General features: G+C 47.6%; 6 protein-coding genes across 6 annotated transcripts; 2 read left to right on the top strand and 4 right to left on the bottom strand.

Moving 5' to 3' along the window:
• Positions 1 to 3,109: 3,109 nt before the first annotated feature.
• On the top strand, positions 3,110 to 6,369 carry N7446_011980 (uncharacterized protein; the record flags this gene model as incomplete). The annotated part of the gene is made up of 3 exons (XM_058520722.1): positions 3,110 to 3,649; positions 3,715 to 6,080; positions 6,153 to 6,369. 3 exons carry the CDS (start codon positions 3,110 to 3,112, stop codon positions 6,367 to 6,369), a joined length of 3,123 nt encoding a protein of 1,040 aa, XP_058367008.1.
• A 2,500-nt stretch (positions 6,370 to 8,869) lies between these two features.
• Positions 8,870 to 9,489, bottom strand: N7446_011979 (uncharacterized protein; the record flags this gene model as incomplete). Its single annotated transcript, XM_058520721.1, has 2 exons — positions 8,870 to 9,342; positions 9,396 to 9,489. 2 exons carry the CDS (start codon positions 9,487 to 9,489, stop codon positions 8,870 to 8,872), a joined length of 567 nt encoding a protein of 188 aa, XP_058367007.1.
• A 1,138-nt stretch (positions 9,490 to 10,627) lies between these two features.
• Positions 10,628 to 11,280, top strand: N7446_011978 (uncharacterized protein; the record flags this gene model as incomplete). Its single annotated transcript, XM_058520720.1, has 2 exons — positions 10,628 to 10,792; positions 10,981 to 11,280. 2 exons carry the CDS (start codon positions 10,628 to 10,630, stop codon positions 11,278 to 11,280), a joined length of 465 nt encoding a protein of 154 aa, XP_058367006.1.
• A 265-nt stretch (positions 11,281 to 11,545) lies between these two features.
• On the bottom strand, positions 11,546 to 13,877 carry N7446_011977 (dynamin family protein; the record flags this gene model as incomplete). The annotated part of the gene is made up of 3 exons (XM_058520719.1): positions 11,546 to 12,775; positions 12,838 to 13,443; positions 13,500 to 13,877. The coding sequence occupies 3 exons, from the start codon at positions 13,875 to 13,877 to the stop codon at positions 11,546 to 11,548; spliced, it is 2,214 nt and encodes a 737-aa protein (XP_058367005.1).
• An 847-nt stretch (positions 13,878 to 14,724) lies between these two features.
• Positions 14,725 to 15,882, bottom strand: N7446_011976 (ankyrin repeat domain-containing protein; the record flags this gene model as incomplete). The annotated part of the gene is made up of 1 exon (XM_058520718.1): positions 14,725 to 15,882. One exon carries the CDS (start codon positions 15,880 to 15,882, stop codon positions 14,725 to 14,727), a length of 1,158 nt encoding a protein of 385 aa, XP_058367004.1.
• Positions 15,883 to 16,025: 143 nt separating this feature from the next.
• On the bottom strand, positions 16,026 to 16,994 carry N7446_011975 (ankyrin; the record flags this gene model as incomplete). The annotated part of the gene is made up of 1 exon (XM_058520717.1): positions 16,026 to 16,994. One exon carries the CDS (start codon positions 16,992 to 16,994, stop codon positions 16,026 to 16,028), a length of 969 nt encoding a protein of 322 aa, XP_058367003.1.
• Positions 16,995 to 18,806: the final 1,812 nt, after the last annotated feature.

Here is an 18,806-nt window from a genome sequence, read left to right as displayed (position 1 = left end):
TGGGGGCGGCTGAGGTAACTGAGGTAAAGAATGAGATCTTGACGCATTGCTGCCTAACCCCGCTTCCTTTTCAGCTTGCCATTAGTGCGGTACGTCAGATGCAACACGAAGGGCCTACAGGCGGAAAACCAGTCAAATTAAGACTTTAAAGAAGTGCGTACCAAAAGCATGCAAGCAATGAAGTGAGCGTATAACGAATAAGCAGCAAATATGAAGCACCGACCGTAGGGTTAAGGAGTCAGCAGTTAGGGTTATGGAGGAACGTTTCAGGGCATACAGTAAGTGACTCTAAATAAATAGAACTTATGCCAGGAGTGGTGAGCCCAATGCCACAAGCCCTTCGCCATTCTTCTATCTTCTATCTCCGTTCAGCTAACATCCGACATTGGACAGCCTGCTCTCCTGAAGGAGGAAAAGAACACCATCTCGGTCTGTTTGCAAGCTCCGAATCTCTGAAAAGAATAATTCCACGTTGTCCGGCGTTCCAGAGCGAAGCCTAACTATGACATAGAGCAATGCTTGACGCAATGCGGATGACTCGCCGCTAGAAGATTTGCGCCTGCCATCACTGCTGGGATCATATATGCATTGACAGCCTTTCGCTGTACAGTTCGCGCATGGGGTTGTGCCGGAACACTAGATCCGTTTAGCACTGGAAAAGCATGAATTCATTACTCTCCTACCTTTGTCCGTTTTTAGCGACACTCTGAACAAGCGAGGGAGACATTACGTCGCTTTCGACATAATGAAGGTAGTGTCTGTAGCTGGGAAGTATTGTCTTTGCCGGTCGGCCGTAGTGGCGGTAGGGATATTTTTCTTGTCATGGAGGGTAAATGAGACTCGGACACGTCGGAAAAGATCGTTCACGTTTCCGTCCATGGAGAGGAGGCCATAGAGAGGAGGTGGGTGATGAGAAGAAATTAAATGGCCAGCTCGCAAACCCACCTTCTTTGTTTGCTAGATAAAAGACGCGTTGGCAATCGAAAGACGAATGCCCCCGCGATCATTTTTGAGACCAGCCGTGTGCACCTTCCCGATGCTGGCGCTAGCCACTGAAGTCTCCATAGCAAACAAAGAGGCCCGGCGGCAACACAGTTTGACCAGTCAGCCTTGGTCTGGACTCGTGTGATCGGACAATTCATCTCTCATGGCAGTGATGCGTGTATTGGTTAGACAGAGTCTGTTAGCCCCCATTTTGCTGGTCACCTCAGCTTTTGAGGGATTCCGCCACGCTAGTGGCCATGTTTGACAAACGTCTAAATCTTCATTCACACAGTTCTAAACCCTATCTACTGATGAGATCCTGTGATTGAGTCAATTGATTAACTATAATGGTGCTCCTTCCGTAAAGCATCCGTCATCTATAAGCGCAAAGCTTCTGGGTTGCGCACAACATTCCGGATACGGCACCGTTTCAACATGACAAAAAGAGCACTAGAGCAGTTTTTCCCAGCCCAGATGAAAATGAAATTCCTGTCAGCTCTTGTGATAAGAAATGGTGAAGCTCCGGTGGAACTCACAATTGGGACTTGCTCTACCTGATCTGCACCTATGATCCGCAGTGTCCTGCCTTACAACCCTCACACGAGTTGCTAATTGTGCGGACCCTTGCTCTGTTCTGAAAAAAAGGGTTGATCCAACTGGATCCCATTCCATTCCTAGATGCGGTAGGCCACTCGGTCGGCATACGACCCATTCAAGCTTGGACAACTGACGTGGTTGTAAGCTTTGCATCGCTGATGATAGACCCTCGCATTACATGTATAATGTGTTGATGATACGTTCTTATACAGTAGTTTTCGAAATCAATTATACCCCACCCGGATGGGACATAGGCGGACATAGGCGGACTGGTTGGTCACCACACAGCGTGATACAAGTCCACGTGTCTAAACTTCATTGAGGCCAGCACATATCATATACTAGCACCCGCGATGGTTCTGGAATGCACTGAACCATGTGTTGAGCAGGCGAAGAATGGGATCGTAGTCTTCACAGACAGCCAAGTGGCGCTGAAGGCGTTACGCCAATCGAATGCCGTCGGGACAGGTCTATCTGGCAGGCTGCCTCGACCTGATCCGGCGGCTTGCGGGCAGAGGCATTCGGACAGCAGACAGATCCCTGCGCATCTAGGAGTGATCGGTAATGAGATCGTGGATCAACACGCAAAAGATGCAGCTCGGGAACCGGGTGGACCATAGAACCCTCTCAACAGATATGTTCGCCTCGCGCCTGCAAGCAAACGCCGATTTCGCAGTGAAGCAAGAATCGAATGGAAGACAACATGGGCGAAAGAAACTACCAGTCGGCCGACGAGACGCGCTTGATCGAGCACAAACAAAAGAAGACGCTAGAATACTCGTCGGGCTTGCGCAAAGCAACTGCGTCGACTCTCATGCAGTTACGTACCGGGCGAATTGGTCTAGGTGCTTACTTGAGTCGTATCAGCCGATGCAAGTCAGCGCGGTGTGACTGCGACCTTGGCGATCAGACGGTGACTCACATCCAGCTTGAGGCCCCGTTCCGGGACGGGCGTGACTGGATGAGGCGCGCTCTTTCCGACCAAAGAATCGCTCTCAGGCGGGAGGGAGGAGCTCCTGGCACGACTGGAGGCGCACACCATTGTGGCCAATTTTATGATCAAAACCGGACTCTTTTGGTTAACTTCAAGGAGTCGAACCAATTTATGACTGGAATAAGGGGATGAGAATAACGACCCCTAAGGACAGTGTGACGGACGAAAAAGAATGGAGCCCAGTAGGAGTCAGTGCACGGTCCACTGAACTCCTTACATGTTGAATCTGATGTCAAAAATGTCATAAATTGCTGGGATCGCAGTAGGGCTAGAGGGCTACTGTGCCGCGGCCGAGTGGATCCCGCGGAATATACTATTTGTTCCCCGACCATTCAAATCAGATTGGTTGAACTCAGTAGAAAAACATTTTTCACCTAAGTCTCGTACAGGCCCTGGGATAGACTGGAACTTGAGGTGCGGTGTTTGATTTGCAGACCTAACTCGCTTTCTAACAGCGGGCTCCCGATGGACTGACACTACGAGAAGACAAATGCGCCTGGCGGCTCCAAAATTTATTTGTGCCTTCTATTTACTATGAACCATGTACCTCACCACAAAGAGCTGGATGCGCTCCCGATCCCGCACGCATTCGACGAACTCTCACGGCACCCTCCACACCCTCCGTCCTTTGAGAGTCATCCGCCCGCCCCCCAGTCCTTCTCCGCAAACTCCCAGGCACCGTTACCGACTCAAAAATACCTCATTATACGCAACCATGAGCTACAGGGATTGACACCGGAAGACCCGTACGGTCGCCCCAATGGCCTTCTCGCCCACGCGCCCGTGCATTTCCCGCAATATCCAAATTTGCCTCAGCCTAAATTCCGCCAGCCGATGACAGACGCGCCGCGCGATGGATCCCCAGATGATCATAGTCACATGGTCCACCCGCTTCCGGATCAGATCAATAGCGCTGGGTATACGTCTTTATGGAGCCTTATGCCTCCAGCTTTACAGTTCATGACACCCTTTCACCAAATGGCTGCTGCGACGCCGCCAGGCGGGTATGATTCGGCATTTTACCAAAACCAGATGTATGGATCGCATCAGCCCAAGACTGTTAAAGCCCAGCAGGTTAGTTCATAGCGATATGAGAACGATTTACTTCAAAGGATTTTTGGCTGACGTCGGAGCTATAGGCTTGCGGTAAATGCCGAGCTAAGAAAGCGAAGTGTGACGAGCGACGGCCGAATTGCAGCCGCTGCAAAAAGAACGGTCTTACGTGTGTTTATGAAGAATTGTCACCTCAAAAGCAAAATCGGTCTACCCAGCGGGTACTGGATCGGCTCTTGCATGTGCAGGAACGTCTGGCGATTCCTATGTCGAAACTGCATGCGACCCAGCAGAGTCATAAGTTAATGCTGCAAGACCTATTGGACGGTAATAAACCGGCGCGGCCCATTCAACCCGGTGAGGAACATTCTTTCGTCCCAGAACCGGCCGTCGATCATGACGGGCCTCTAAGAACAGACGTGTCACAGACCCAGGCCACAGTAACTCGTATCCTGGACTCCGGGAGTCAGGATGCGGACACTTCTAAACATGGTCAACAGCTGCGACACGCAGCCGCGATGTACGACGACTCGACAAACGAACCCGAGGGGGAGCTTTCTATTCCCGTTGATCACGCTACAGCAGCTCACAAGCTATTGTCGTGGCCTGTGATTAAAAAACTACTTTTCCCCAAGGAATACGACGACGATTATGTGATGCGTTTGGAAGAAGAGCGTGGTCTTATCAGTATTTATGACCAGGGCGAGATCGCGTACACCGCTGATGGCAGCCAATTACCAAGGTATGGCGGCTTCGACGGTGTCCGACTCGATGGGGGCGGTGCAGGGCTAGATTCCGACGTTGATGTGGACAAGTTTGGTAACCTGAAACTGGATGCTGCAACTGCCCAGCGTTACTATGAAAGCTATCTCGCCAACATGTTCAATCTCCACCCGTTTCTTGAGCAGGGTGAACTCAATCTGAAGGTCGATATGTTCATTCGATGCTATTGCCGCCCCAATACTTCTCCTGCCACAAATAATATGCAATCAGCTCGTGACGGCCCGCCGCCAGCGAAACGGAAATGTTTCAAGGAGAATGTAGGCGAGTCCGTGGAGACTGTGTATAAGCCGCTGCGGCCACGCGTCGGAAAGAATATAGACAATGCCATGATCATGCTATGTCTAGCCCTTGGTGCGATTTGCGAAGTTCCTGCTCCTCTTCCCGGGCCTATTATGAACCAGAGGATTGATTATCGCAGCCAGCCCATCCCTGGTCCCCTGCCGCCACTTTCTCGGAACGGGGTGTATGACGCCAATGATATTCTCTCGCCCCCAAACCCCGATTCAGCTATTCAGATGCCGCGATCGCATTCTACGGATGTGCTGCCAACGCAAGCTACTAGCCAGCTTTCTTCATCCATATTAGATGAAAGCCGAGGGAACCTATCAAGACAATGTGTGTCAATCAGGCATAATGAACAAAGGCATACAAGAAATCATCAGATCATTCCTGGCCTGGCTCTTTATGGATACGCTGCCGCAATATTAGGCCACCTTCAAGGTGGTAACGAGTTGGAACATGTTCAGACAGGGCTGCTGGCCGGACTTTACGCTGGCCAATTGGCCCATCCTTTCCAGAGCCACAGTTGGATATCCCAGGCCTCAAGGGCTTGTCAGATGCTTGTGAGGTCAAAGCGGTATGAGAGACTCGAGGAGGGACCCGTGCAAGACCTCTATAATTTCGCTTACTGGACTTGTTTGCAGCTGGAGAGTGACCTGCTCACAGAGCTTGACCTTCCAGCAAGTGGCATCTCACGTTATGAGAGTCGGATGATTCTTCCGAAAGGAAAATTCATGATCAATCATCTCCCGGACGACCGGAGCGCACCCACATCCGCGATGATGCTGTTCTACTCGGCTCAAATCCACCTGCGCAAAATCCTTAATCGTGTTCATAAATTTATTCACAAGGCAGAAAATCAAGGGCAAACACGATGGTCATTAACTGTCCAAGAGACTCTGAGCATGAACCTTGGCCTCTGGCGCACGAGCTTGCCTGACATAATGAAGTGGGAAGACTCCGATGAGCCAGCCAATGAAATCAACGCTGCTTGTATGCGCGCCAAGTATTATGGTGCCCAGTTTATCATCCATCGGCCTCTTCTCCACTATGCCCTGCACTACGGCCGTACCGGTGCCGGCGTCGGCCTAGGCGATCATGCCTCAATGGAGTCGTCCACCTCGTCGCGGGAAGTGTTCCCCTCAACGATGCACCAAAGCAACAACCGCGCTAGTAACATGACGCCCATCTCTAGCGACAGGGGCTCCACGTTAGCTGCGCCACTCGCACATGACTTGAGTTCTCCCAAGGTCCAATTACGCGAGCTTCCAAAGAAGCTTCGCATAGCCTGCAAAATCTGCGTTGATTCTGCCATTCTGAGTACGAAAGCTTTTGATGGCGTAGGCGGACATCGGTTGGTGGTTACCAACATCTTCGGCACAGCCCATGCGTAAGGATACTGGACCGGAAGAGAGCAATCGCAGAATTGGAAGATGATACTAATTACTCTTTCCTTCTACAGGCAGTTTGGCAACATGCTCGTTCTATCCGCCACCTACATGTCCAGTCTGCGCGAGCTCGTCGACGCAGAACTCCTCGAGCGCCTTCTCAGACGCACGATCGGCTTCCTCGTGCAATGTGAAAACATCTCTCCCACCCTTCGCGCCGATGCCCGCATCCTTTCTGAAGTCTACCAGAACATCTTCCATCACGCTCCTGACATGAGCCAGCAGTACTAAAGTGGGTTCATGTCAGTCAATACTAACTAGACATATGTATCATAGAGAATGAGTTAAGCTGTCGACTAATAGATTATTTGCCTTTATTTATACTGCTAGTTGAGAAAGAAGAACAGTGGTTACGTTTCCAGACCAACGTTGATACTTCCAAACATATGTATATTAGAAGAATTATCAAACTAGGCTGTTTGGCTGGATATTCAGAAACTAGCTCTTTGCTATCCCTTGACGTTCTATGTTTCAAAAGTATCAAAGTACTATCGAGTTCTATCTGACGAACATTTTCTATATAAAACCAACGCAGCAATGTCCAAAACTTCATCGATGAGATTACAGAGTAAATTTTCCTCCAAGATCTCTCAAGCTTTACTAAATAAAAGGTCACGGAAAAGAGGGGGACTTTACCGATCTTAAGATTCTGTGGGATGGTATCGGCTTTGACGTGTATAGAACCTCAGTCGTATGAAAAACAGATCGTGTAGAAAGAGAAGCATTCTGTAAACAGTAATCAATAAAGCTAATTAAGCGGGTGTAATAACATTAGGATTGATACGAAAACCAGGTCAACCAATAACAAAAACGAGGTACCTCCCGCATTCGCGCTTGGGATGGGGAAACCCAGTAGGAGAAAACCATGCCCTGAGGAACTAAAGACAAAGATAACAGATATGACGATGTTGGATTACCCGAGTCAGCATGAGCCTTGCATAGACGTCTTCCGAAGCCCCCGTCTCCTAATATGTATCGTTCAGAAACCTGAACGATGACATTGTCTGTGAAGCGCTTCATTGCTATCTTGTAGTAAGCTTCAAAATATCATGCATATCAAAGATCGTTTGGTCCTCGTTGCTCAGATGTACTCCTTGCAACACCCTGCTCATGTCAAAAGCAATTCTATCACGGAGCCCAAGTGTGTCAAGTCTAAATATGACTCTTTCTTGACGGATCGACGATAGCGAATCGGCATAGTAGTGGTTAACGTCTGCAGGATACCCCATCATTCGTCGTTCAGTATCTTGAGGAGCTGTTCATGCGCTCGATCGTATGTCTCCTCTTTCCGAGAAGATATAATCCCCCAAACCTTCTCTCACTCGTCGTCAGGCAGAATTTCTGCAAAATTTGTTTCATTGTAAGAGTGAGCCGCGGAGAAATCTTCTCAAGGTAATTTGACCGCTAATTCCTCCCATGGGGCTGGACTACTGGCGGAACATATTCCGCCACACAATGGGGTTCACTGTTCCTGGTAGCTCAGGGCCCCGGAGTCAAGCTAGTGACGCCTTATCCAGTCGTATATGTTGTCTAAGTCATCTACTGGCCTGCGGAACTCTGGATCGTTTTCATCTCGAATCGTACGGAACACTTTGGCATGCCCATTCGTTGCCATATCATCCGCATACTGCCGTAAATGCATCCGAAGCTTGAGTATGCTCCGTGGCTCCAGATCAGCACTATAATTTCCATTCAAGGCCTTGTCAACCTCATTCTGATAAGTGGATGAGATACGTGTTAAGAACAGTCTCTGTTCTGCAGGGGTCTGACGGGAGGGACCAAGGTAAATGCTGTCCCCGTTTGCCAAGGAGAGACAGATGCCCTGGACTTTGCGAAATCTGCTTCGCGCGATAATATAGACCCTCATGCAGCTATGTGGAATAACCTCAGAGTTTTTATGGCAGCCAACAAGTTCGACATTTCGCCTTTAAAAAATCTTGGAAGAACCCGCCTTCTCAACTGGATTGACAAAAACGCGAAGTGTCTTCCATTACTCTTGCAACCGATCTGGATCACTATCCCGCCTCTCGAGACTGAGCTCCAAGACGCCATAATCAAGTCGATTTCACGCCACGCCCAGGAATTCCTCACTCATGATGATAGTATCGTGATTCTGAAAGGATTTACCGGAGATTGCTATTGGGGTGCTTAGAAAAGCCGTGGACGAGAATTCTCTTCTCAAATTTGAGTTGCAGAGATCCAATATGCGAAGACGATGTTGGTGAACTGCTACCTGGATGATGGTTTTACGAAGTCCACTGAAACCGATACGATATATGCCTTTAGGGCCACAAGGCTTAATCATACCGAGCCGGTCTTCTCAGCTCTTCGTAATTCAAACCTGGAATGCCTATCAATGCACATATAATCGGAAGCAATAATGACAACAAATATTTAATTTATTTGAAGTAATTTGCTCCGTTTATACCGATGCTTCACCACTGATTACCAGTTAATCATATCATGTGATTAGGGTATCAAAAGACGTTGCTATGTTAATGGCATGGAAGGCAATAACGGTCGTAAACTTTCCTGTCATTAACAACATCACAACTTTACAGAGTTCGACGGAGTGTTTATCTTGCATTTTTGGCAAGTTGCTTGATGCTCAATTGCTCGACGGGCAGGAACATGTCAGCGCTGTACATTACATGAAGGATAAGCAAATGGAGAAATACTTGTTGAACACACTTCCCTTTCCGGGGAGATGTTCGATACCAGCGCTTCTGATTTACCGCCACTTGCACTTGTCGGAACCAGCTCCTAGTCCTATCACCCAGGGCTCGCCTAGAGTAAAGTTGCCTAGTAAGGAGGGATCAGGCACGCCCATTTTGCCGATTGATGTGGTCGGAGGGGCAGCGGGCTGCTCGATGGAAAAGCTTAGTTTTAAAAGACCTCCTTCTGTGTACCCCGCTGCGCCCTCAGTTAAAATAGGACAATTGGCACCATCAGCAGACCCTTCTACCTCGTCGCGCTTAGGGCTAAATCCATGGTTATTCACGTAGACCGGAATGTTGCGATCAACTTCACCGCGCCCGTAGCGCTCCTCCATCTTGCGGACGCGAAGGATTTCAAAGAAAATCCCCACATCGGAGGTATTTTCCAGACTTCGCTTGTTGTCTTCAGCGACCTCCTTCAACCTGTCAGCGGTGATTCCGTCTTTTCCAAGCTCGCGGATGATGTGGAGCAGCAACTCAATTCGATCTGTAGTGAATTAGGACATGAAAATGAATCCGGGACTATGAGCAACAACATACCGTTTTTGCGCAAGTGGTCAGGCTGCTTATGCATAACACCCGGAGCCCTTCCGTCGCTTCGGATACTCATCTGTCTCAATGATGGTTTCTCCATGTCGCTTAGGTCTCTCAGTAGGTTTTGGTGAAGAATATACAGTCTCCTGGGTTTGGTTCCAGCTGTATTGACATGTACAGGTCTCTTGCTTTCTGGTGGTCGTTGTTGCCTTTAGATCGTAGCTAGGCGTCGGAGCAAAAATACCATGGTGTATGACGCGGAGTTTGTCGGGGCAAAACAACATCTCCAATGAGGCACAGGAGTCTTTCAGTTGAGAAAGTGATACACCTTCCCTGAATAGGGGGGAGATGCATATTTTGGAATCAAGTTCTTTGATTAGAGTCTGATCGGGGTCGACCAGTAGGAATTCCAGGGGAGTACCGTCCCCTGGTGTTGCGATCACGCCAACACTGAAGCATACCATCACGAGTTTTGCTTTCTCCGAAAGCGGCACGTGGAGCTTGCTCTTGGACAGAGTACAGCTGGCGCCAATTGCATTGAGGCTTTGTGCTGATATCTGTTCGATACAGCGCAGCAAGTTGGAGAGATACTCCCGCAGGTTTCTGCTCGACATTGTGTAGTGGACCAGATTTTGTTGCAGAAAGTGCTTGCGAGCCACTTCCCAGGCTCGGCGTGTCTCCCCACTTGTCTCTGTCCACGGCTTTTGTTTCATATCGGGGTATGTTTCTTGGCCAATTTGCGGGATCCATTCATTTTCTCTTCGGCGAAGAATGTCTTGCAGTTGCCGTGTATCTCCAAGACATGCTGGCAATGACGACTCAAGATGGATGTAAGCCAAGAGAAGAAGAAACTGGGGAAGAGAGAGACGTGGCTTGATAAGACTTGTGGGGTCTTCTATCATGCGAAATCGTTCCATTGTTGTCGCACCTGCCGGAGAACATGTGTTGATCGTCTATCTTGCTTGATTTCGGTTTTGGAAGAGCAGAAAATGGAGGAACAAGTGCTCTTTTAAGCTGAACGGATTATGGCCGGCGTTTACGAACGTTATATTCGTAAAAGCACTAATAAAGCCGCGCAGTGTGCTCTTACGCTCGTCCATCTAAGCTAAAATAGTCTATTGTTCTTGAAGATGCATTTTTTCTTTATTGCAATTCTAGCCATTATCCAGGGAGGCACTTCTGGAGCCGGAACCCTTGAGGTCATGATGCACAATGTCTGATATGGTCTAATGAAAATTATGGCTGCACGGGTTACTCTGCGCGCGCCTTTTGGCCTTCTCGATGGAATTAATTGTTCAAGTAGACACCCTCAATTGAAAATTAAGACCGCTGTTAACAATTTTCTAGAGCTCAGTGAGGTCTTCAATGGCAACCGTTATGGGTTGAATGTGTTCAAGTTCGACGTATGCGGTAGAGAAAGCGGCTCGCCTACTGCTTGACTCCAAGTGAACCACACGGGACTAGTCACTTTTAACAATAAAACTGGGGACCAAGCGTCCTGTATACTCAATGAAGGATTAAAGACTGGTAGCCGGTGTATTGCAATTGAGAAATTGGACAAAGCGAACTCGCCCTCCTACTCATCTACCAGCACCCCATCTACCAGCACTCCATCTACCAGCACTCCATCTACCAGCACTCCATCTACCAGCACTCCATCTACCAGCACTCCATCTACCAGCACTCCATCTACCAGCACTCCATCTACCAGCACTCCATCTACCAGCACTCCATCTACCAGCACTCCATCTACCAGCACTCCATCTACCAGCACTCCATCTACCAGCACTCCATCTACCAGCACTCCATCTACCAGCACTCCATCTACCAGCACTCCATCTACCAGCACTCCATCTACCAGCACTCCACCTACCGGCACTCCATCCGCTAGCGCGCTATCTGCCACCACTACGAAAGATAACCTCGTCACGATCACTAGTGCTGTTTGGGTCCACAGCATAACTATTCTATAGTAAAACCCTTGTGCGAACGTCCTTCAATGAATAATATCTGAGGTTTGAGTTATTTGCATTGTGGCAGCTATGAATAAATTGGTCGAGGATTCAATGAAGCCCATAATCGCAGCGGCGAGCATTTGGCCGTATATAACCCATCTAGCAATCGAATTTTTTGTTTTCACTTCAGCCTCTTCACGATTAACCCAAGAGGATCTTCCTACCAGCCTCCAGGTCTGCTATTTCCTTTTGCAGCTGTAGCCGTCTCCGCTTTGTGTTGCCTTCCTCCCCGGCAATTTCTTCCAGGAACTTGTCCGAGAGACTATTGACCCACGATGGCGAGAACAGTTTCATGGGAGCTTCGGGACCGGTCACGAGAAAATGGTCGGCTCCTTGCATGCAAACATTGTCGACAAATCTTTTACGGGCCACTTTGTAGTACGCCTGTAGAATGTCATGAAGGTCTTGGACAGTATGCTCGGCATTACTCATGTTGTCACGGTATGAGAGATCGCTGACTCGAATGACTTCTCCATGTGAACAGTTTTCCAGAGTCTTCCCGGCCAGCGCTTCTTTGAACCTTTTTTGTCGGCACTTTTGGAGATTATCGTTCAAGTAATGGTTCAAAGTCATCGGTGTCCCTGCACGTTCTATTTTCAACAAAAATTCAACATGTGCAATAGCCTGTCTATATTTGCCGGTTAGTTCATCCCACAGGCGAGTGAGGATATTGGTCGAGATCCTGATATCACCGCAGGCAGTGAGGAGTACTTTTTTTATAAATCGATGGACCATGGCGATCACATCGCTGATGTATCCTTGCGCCAGGGTGGACCATTTCGCGGATTGTTTTTTCATCAATGCCGACAGCAAGGTATGATTGAAGGTGCCGATTTCGAAGCCACGAGATTCACGATAGACTGTGTCCATCCAGATGGAAATGCCATTTTGAGCTGGAGGGAGTTTGACAGCATCGTGCAAGATTTCCTGCACTTCTACATCCTCCTGAATCCTGCGGCTTGGAATGAAATCGACTCCATGCTGTTTGGCTGGCTGGATTACCTCAGTGGATTCCAAGGGTGGATCTGCCGACTCTTCTGACCCTTCTGACCCTTCTGACACTTCTGGCTCTGGTACCTTGTCCGTCTGGAATGTATCGGTGAATGCGAATTCGTGGCCCCATGTGAACACGTCGTCCGAAAAATCCACATTTCTGCTGGAGACCAGGGTTGCCAAACGAACATCCTGATGTGTATCAAAGATGTCATCTAAACTGTAGTTTGCGGCAATTGCCAGCTGTGTGATGTTTTGAAAAGATGAAACAATGCCCAGAAGAGCCATGCGCTGCTGTTCTGGGGTCTGTCGCTCAGTTCCAAGCGATTGGAGTGCTTTTCGTGCCTCGTTGAGCTTTTTAGTAGCTTCCGAACGTACCTAGAGCCACAGAGGTCATTAATAAGGTTTGAAATATCGTAAAGACTCTTTAGTGTGCTTACCGATGGAAATGTGCGGCGTACGTGTGACGTGAGGACTTCTTGGAGACGTTTTTTCAAAGCATTGATGCCAAAATTCTCAGCTCGCACGCGGTTCCAGGGAGAGGTCTGATGCCACTTTTCTTCCAAAAGGTCTCGGTCGACATTCCCATCCTCAAGCTCCTGTTGTCCCAGGTTCCGAACAACAACCCACCCAAGCTGGTCACTCGTATTTTGGTCCTCGATCATATCTATTACTCGGTTTTGGGTACCTTGATCGACGAGATCAATCTTGGTCATAATAGGCAGAGTTCTTTCGCCTTTTGGATCGATTTCGCGGGCTATCTCGATAATTTCCTGCGTCGCAATGTCCACATTTGCTGGAACAACAGTCAACATGACAGAGCGTGGGTTCTTCATATAATTATAAACCATGTCTCGGACGAGCACTATATCATCCTTTGTGGTGACTCCAGGGACAGTGGTTTTGAATATCCCTGGGACATCAATCACACTGAGATGATCCTCCTGAGGGCCACAAATCTCAAGCCGGAGAACGCTGTTGGAAAATGTCGGCTTTCCAAAGGTTCCAATAATTTGCAAATCACAGAGATTCAAAAGCTTATTGACCTAGGTCAAGTCAGGATACATTCTAAGAAAGTATGGAGGTAAATTAAAAAGCCTACCTCTCTCATCATCTGAGCAAACCCTTCTACGCTGAGAGCCTGCACACCAGTAGCATGCCAATCCCTGAGTTTCTGTTCCTCGTCGGCGTCCAGACCAGGTGCTGGGATTATGGAAGCCGAGATCTCTCGACCAACGAAATTGACTTTTCGCTGGAAGATGATCTGTGTAGCGAAGCGAGTGCAGAGGCCGCTGTCACGGGGGAAGCTCAACTTAGTCAAGCCTTCCAGGACAGAGCTCTTCCCGCTTGACTGGTCGCCCACTACCACAAGCTGTGGAAGGTCGATGTATTCTCCGATATTGCAAGCAAATAGTTGATCAATTTTTTCAAGCAAGTCAGGGTCTGTCAAATTGGTACTTTCAACCTCCTTGACGACCATGATTTCTGATGATACTTGGGATGGGAAGATTAAACAATCCGGAGAGAAAAAAGGACCGGAAACGCACAAAATTCGTGATATAGTCGAAATGAGAGAGGATATCAAGTCCAAGAGTTGTATTTCTTTTGCAGGACACAATCGCATCAAAAATGCAAGATTAAATAGCACATAAGGGGACCCCGACAAAACGAGCTGACAACCAAAGAATGTAAATTCCTCAGGTGGGTATTATACTTCCACCGCAATCAAGTCGTCGAAGAATTAGGGGGAAACCATGTCTGCGTACCTGACTGAAGAGCTATGAAGGGAGGAAATGTGCCGCGAGCAAAAGCATATGTGAGAATAGATGTACAGGAGGGAATGTTATTTAAGAAAGTCACGAGGAGGGAAGCGAAGGCTCCACCCGTGATGGAATGTGTGACAACTGAACGTGTTTTAAGGGTAGCTGCGACTGATTAGCAGATTTCAGAATGAGGTATGAAAGGGGTGAACATGCATACTGTCTATTGGCAGTGCCGCGCAGAATCGGTGAAGGTGCGGTTGGTGGGTCATGTTAAAACAAGTTGCCAAGTACCTGAGGGAAATTGATCGGAAATTGTTTATATGAGTGGAATTCAGTTACACGGTACACAGTATGTACGGTATTGTACTGATGGCAGATACACTATATGCTCAGGCAGAATTCTACTTATAATCATCCACCAGATATGCATAGTCATCTAGCGTCGAGGCACCATTCAATACTTCATGCATCATCAGATTGATGTAGTTAACATTCGCGACATAATGCAGACTAATTACAATCCAAGAATTAGCTGTGTTCTTTGTCTTTTCGTCCCATCCACTTTCATTCGGACGAAACGGGATACGTGACCCGCCAATATTGTTTTCTCAGCTCCTTGATCAAAAAGAAGTGTGACCAACGCACATAGTCCTTGTCCTCGTAGTACGGTAGTGTTATGGGACCCTTTACATCCGGAGCATCTTCAAGCTGTGAAATTACCTTCGGACGAGAAAGTGTGCCCTCAATACTCGGCATCAGGCGGACAAAATCATCACTTTGATAACCCCTAGCAGCCATGGTCTCTAGAGAAGCCTGCAGCATATCGAGGTAGCTCAGATCGTGCTCGTGCCGTATGAATATCCGGACTAGTTGTTCCAATGCGCTGAGATTATTGCGTGATTCGAGTGCAATCAGGGGATCTGCTCCTCTGTTGAGCAGCATTTTAGCAAGTTCCGGGTTCCCATTCTCCACTGCAATGGATAAAACTGTCTGCCCTCGAGAATTTCTTGTGTCTATGTGAGCCCCGCGATCAAGCAAGAACATCATGGCTGCTGCGACATCATCACGAGTCCTTTTATCGAGATAATTATCGGCACTGGCCCATGCTGTGGCAACTTGAATAATCAAGGCCTCCGGCACGTTATCGTCTTTTAACGCGGACGCTTCGTACAAAGCATTGATTTCGAAACTTTTCTCCAAAAAGTACCCGATGACATCGACGTTCATCCCCACACCTGCGCTGACTAGTGCGGCGCAATGAGTGGGATGATTCGGGTCCAAAGTCAGATTACCGGTAGATAGGAATCCTTGGAAGATTTTCAAGGAGCTGTAATGTGCTGCAATGTGCAAGACAGTTTGCTCCTGGTATTCGAGATCCGGGCCGTTGTGTGCATCGAGGAGACCCAGTTCGCCGTGGTTTATCAGACGCCAAACCAATTCAAGATTGCCAACTTCGAATGCGCCGGCAAGCATTTTCTTGAAAATGCAGGGATCTTTCGTTTTGTCCAGATATCCACGATGCAGAAGGACCTGTATATGCTCAGGATAGTCTCTAGCTTCGGCGAGCACGCCACTCAACCAGCCCTTTCTGGCTTCTGGTAGATCACCCGGTGGCCCGCGATCCAGCAACATATTAAAGGCGGGAACATTCTCATAGGTTAGTGTGTAAGAGATGAAATTCGACCATTCACGTCCCCAAACTATCCTTTCCGACTTTACCATTTTGTCGACTATGTATCGCGCAACGGTCAAATTCCCACGAAGTGTAGCAATTCTGAAACTCCCCGCTAAATGCTGCCAATCGTGGGATGAACCCCGCATATCCCAACATTCTTGATAGAGAGGCAGATCATTGCAAGCTGCAATCACATCGTAGAAGCAGCCTCTGGCATAGCCCCCACAGCCTTGATACTCGGGGCCAGCCATGATTGCCCGGAGGTCAACCCCTTTACCACATTCGAGATCTTGTAGTCCGGCAAGGTGGAAAATTCCGCCAAATCCAAAATGTCAAAGAACTTCACACAGGGGAACTGCAGGCCCATGTCAATCAAATACTGTACTATTACCCCATGACTCCTGGCAGCAGCGATGCAAAGAGGGGACTTTGCCATGCGCTGGATGTTCGGGCAATTAAGGTCAGCACCGGCCTTCACGAGAAGCTTGACCATTTCCAAATTTCCCCGACATGCGGCTTGTGTGAGGAATGATTCGAAGAAACCGGAAAGAGTAATTTGTTGGTTGACGTCAACCCTCGCCTCTTCGATCAAGTACCTAGCCAGGGCTAAGTGGCCTCGATTGACCGCGTACGCCAGAGCAACGGCCCTTTGCCATTTATTTACTGCCGCGGAAGATGCAAGCACTTTCATGACTCCCAGGCTACCTTTGTTCGCGGCGCGGTAAAGGGTCCTTTCGAGTTCATCCTCATGTGCCCTGTGGCCCGGGCCGCCCAGTGATGAACCATATTTACATCGATCGCTTTGCAAAAATACCTCACTGTAGACAACAAGCAGCTCGGCAATTCTTGAAAGATCCTTGTCGACAGTCAAATGGATGGGCGTTGAGTGCCCGGTGATGCGAAAGTATCTATCGAAGTTGAGTCCATTGACCAAGAGCTTGTAGAGTGCGCCCGTGTTGTCGTTCTTCACGATGCGCTCAAGTCCACGAGGAGAACATTCTTTAGTGTAATAGCTAAAGAGACAACTACTAGCGATGCTATAGAGTCGTTGACATGTTTGTGAGAGGGAATTAATCTCATATGCGTACTCTAGATGTAGCGTAATCATCTCCAGGATTTCAGCGGGTAAGCATAACAGATTTTTGATGTCATATTGCATTATCGAAGAGGGGGTGGTCAGTTTAATTTTCGAGTGGCATGGGCAGTTTTGAACTTCTGACCAGGGGAGAGAGTAAGGTTTTATCTTGGTTGGGGAGGGAGGAGATGGAAGAGAGATTCGGTTTGATGGATCTTCCGATCTGGTTGATCTACCCTATTGACCCTTGGTGCAGTCAGGGGTTGACTACGGTTCTTCGGCCCCTGATTAGCCCTAGATCCGTGGCCCAATAGCCCCAGGTGCGTGTCCCGTCACACGGCCTCGAGATACGTCCGATCGCTCTGGAAATTGCACAGGTTAAATTTTACTAATTACTCTATTAATTCTGAAAGTTTTAGATCGATCGGACTGATAATGATAGTGTAGTAGATGATCAAATTTTAGTGAAAAGATTTTTGAGTGGGTGCGACCGACGGAAGTCCGTACCGTAACGCTACTATTTACTATTGCACCTTAACTATAGTGGCTTATACTAATTTAATTACCGCGCGTATTTTGACTATTAGCGGCCAGCTGATTAGCGGGCCCACGTAGACGGAAATATTCAGCTACTCTGTCCCATGTAGGCCACTTACTACTACGGGTCACTATAACTAGCCGACGTATTTCACTACCAAGTGACGCACACCACCGAGAGACGCAGTCCGAAACACATAGTAAATGCGATAAATTATAACGGAACAACAACTGTTTATATGAGCTTTTCTCTATAGCCTACCGACTTTTATATAATATCTTGCCACTGCAAGGAGATTTAGAGAATCAAGAAATTTATTACTGATATGTAAGTATTTATAGAATCCAAAGGCGTAATTTTCGATACCATAGCAATGCAAGTTTTCGATCTTTTCGAAATTGATATAACGTTATACTTGGTTAAGAAGAAAGCGACTTTTGAGATATTGGAATAGTTGTATGTTGCCTAGTAACTAACGTATTTAACATACGAGCTGGACACCCAATCGAGCTAGACACCCCAAAACACCATAGTAAATGCGATATATTCTACACCGATATCTCAACAATCACGTTTTAATTTCATTTCATTATTTGCCGATAGCTGTTGATAAGGCTTTTCAACACCCTATATCAAATCTGAAGAAATTTAAAATCTAGATAGTTACCGTATCGAAAATTACATTGCTAGAAGCCAGAAATATATATATATCTCAATTACCAAGTTATAGAATTCCTTTAAACTCTTCTTAGATAATAGATACCACTTAAAAAGCATTATCCTCTAAGGGAAAGTCCCTATAACCTGCCGTTGTTGTGATACTATGTTGTGATTTATCGCATTTACTATGGTGTTTTGGGGTGTCCAGCTCGCTTGTGTGTCCAGCTCGTATGTAAAATACGTTAGCATAATGTATTAGTATTATTAATTACTAGAAGTAAGGATAAGCTATTGATAAAAAGTTTCTAGCACTATATAAAAATATGGCAGTCCGATCACGAGGCCCCCGTGTGGCATGTATCTTCTTAAAACAATAAAAAAGTTATCGTAGCATGCAGATTCCCCTCATATTGAATATATCCTTGTCCAGGAGAACGTTGTGGGTATCCAAGGAATCAATCACTATATCCTTCCAATACGTGTACCGCTTGTTCCTCAGGGACCCTCTTGAGGATCTTACCTAGCTGACAGGCATTACCCTGCGTTTACTAGAACCCCCTTTACTTTACACAACTAATTAATAAGTAAAATTCTATTTACCTCGTCCAGCTAGCTAGTATCGAAGTGGCTACGCAGGTCGAAGCAAGAACTCGCTATCCGTGCCCCTGCTCATGCTCCATCACGCTCTAGGTATTTCC

This window comes from Penicillium canescens (genome assembly GCF_028828765.1).
Source record: "Penicillium canescens strain IBT 15451 chromosome Unknown utg000009l_segment0_segment0, whole genome shotgun sequence".
Lineage (NCBI taxonomy): Eukaryota > Fungi > Ascomycota > Eurotiomycetes > Eurotiales > Aspergillaceae > Penicillium > Penicillium canescens.
The sequence above is the reverse complement of the archived record's forward strand: the minus strand, read 5'-3'. Positions and strand labels throughout refer to the sequence as shown.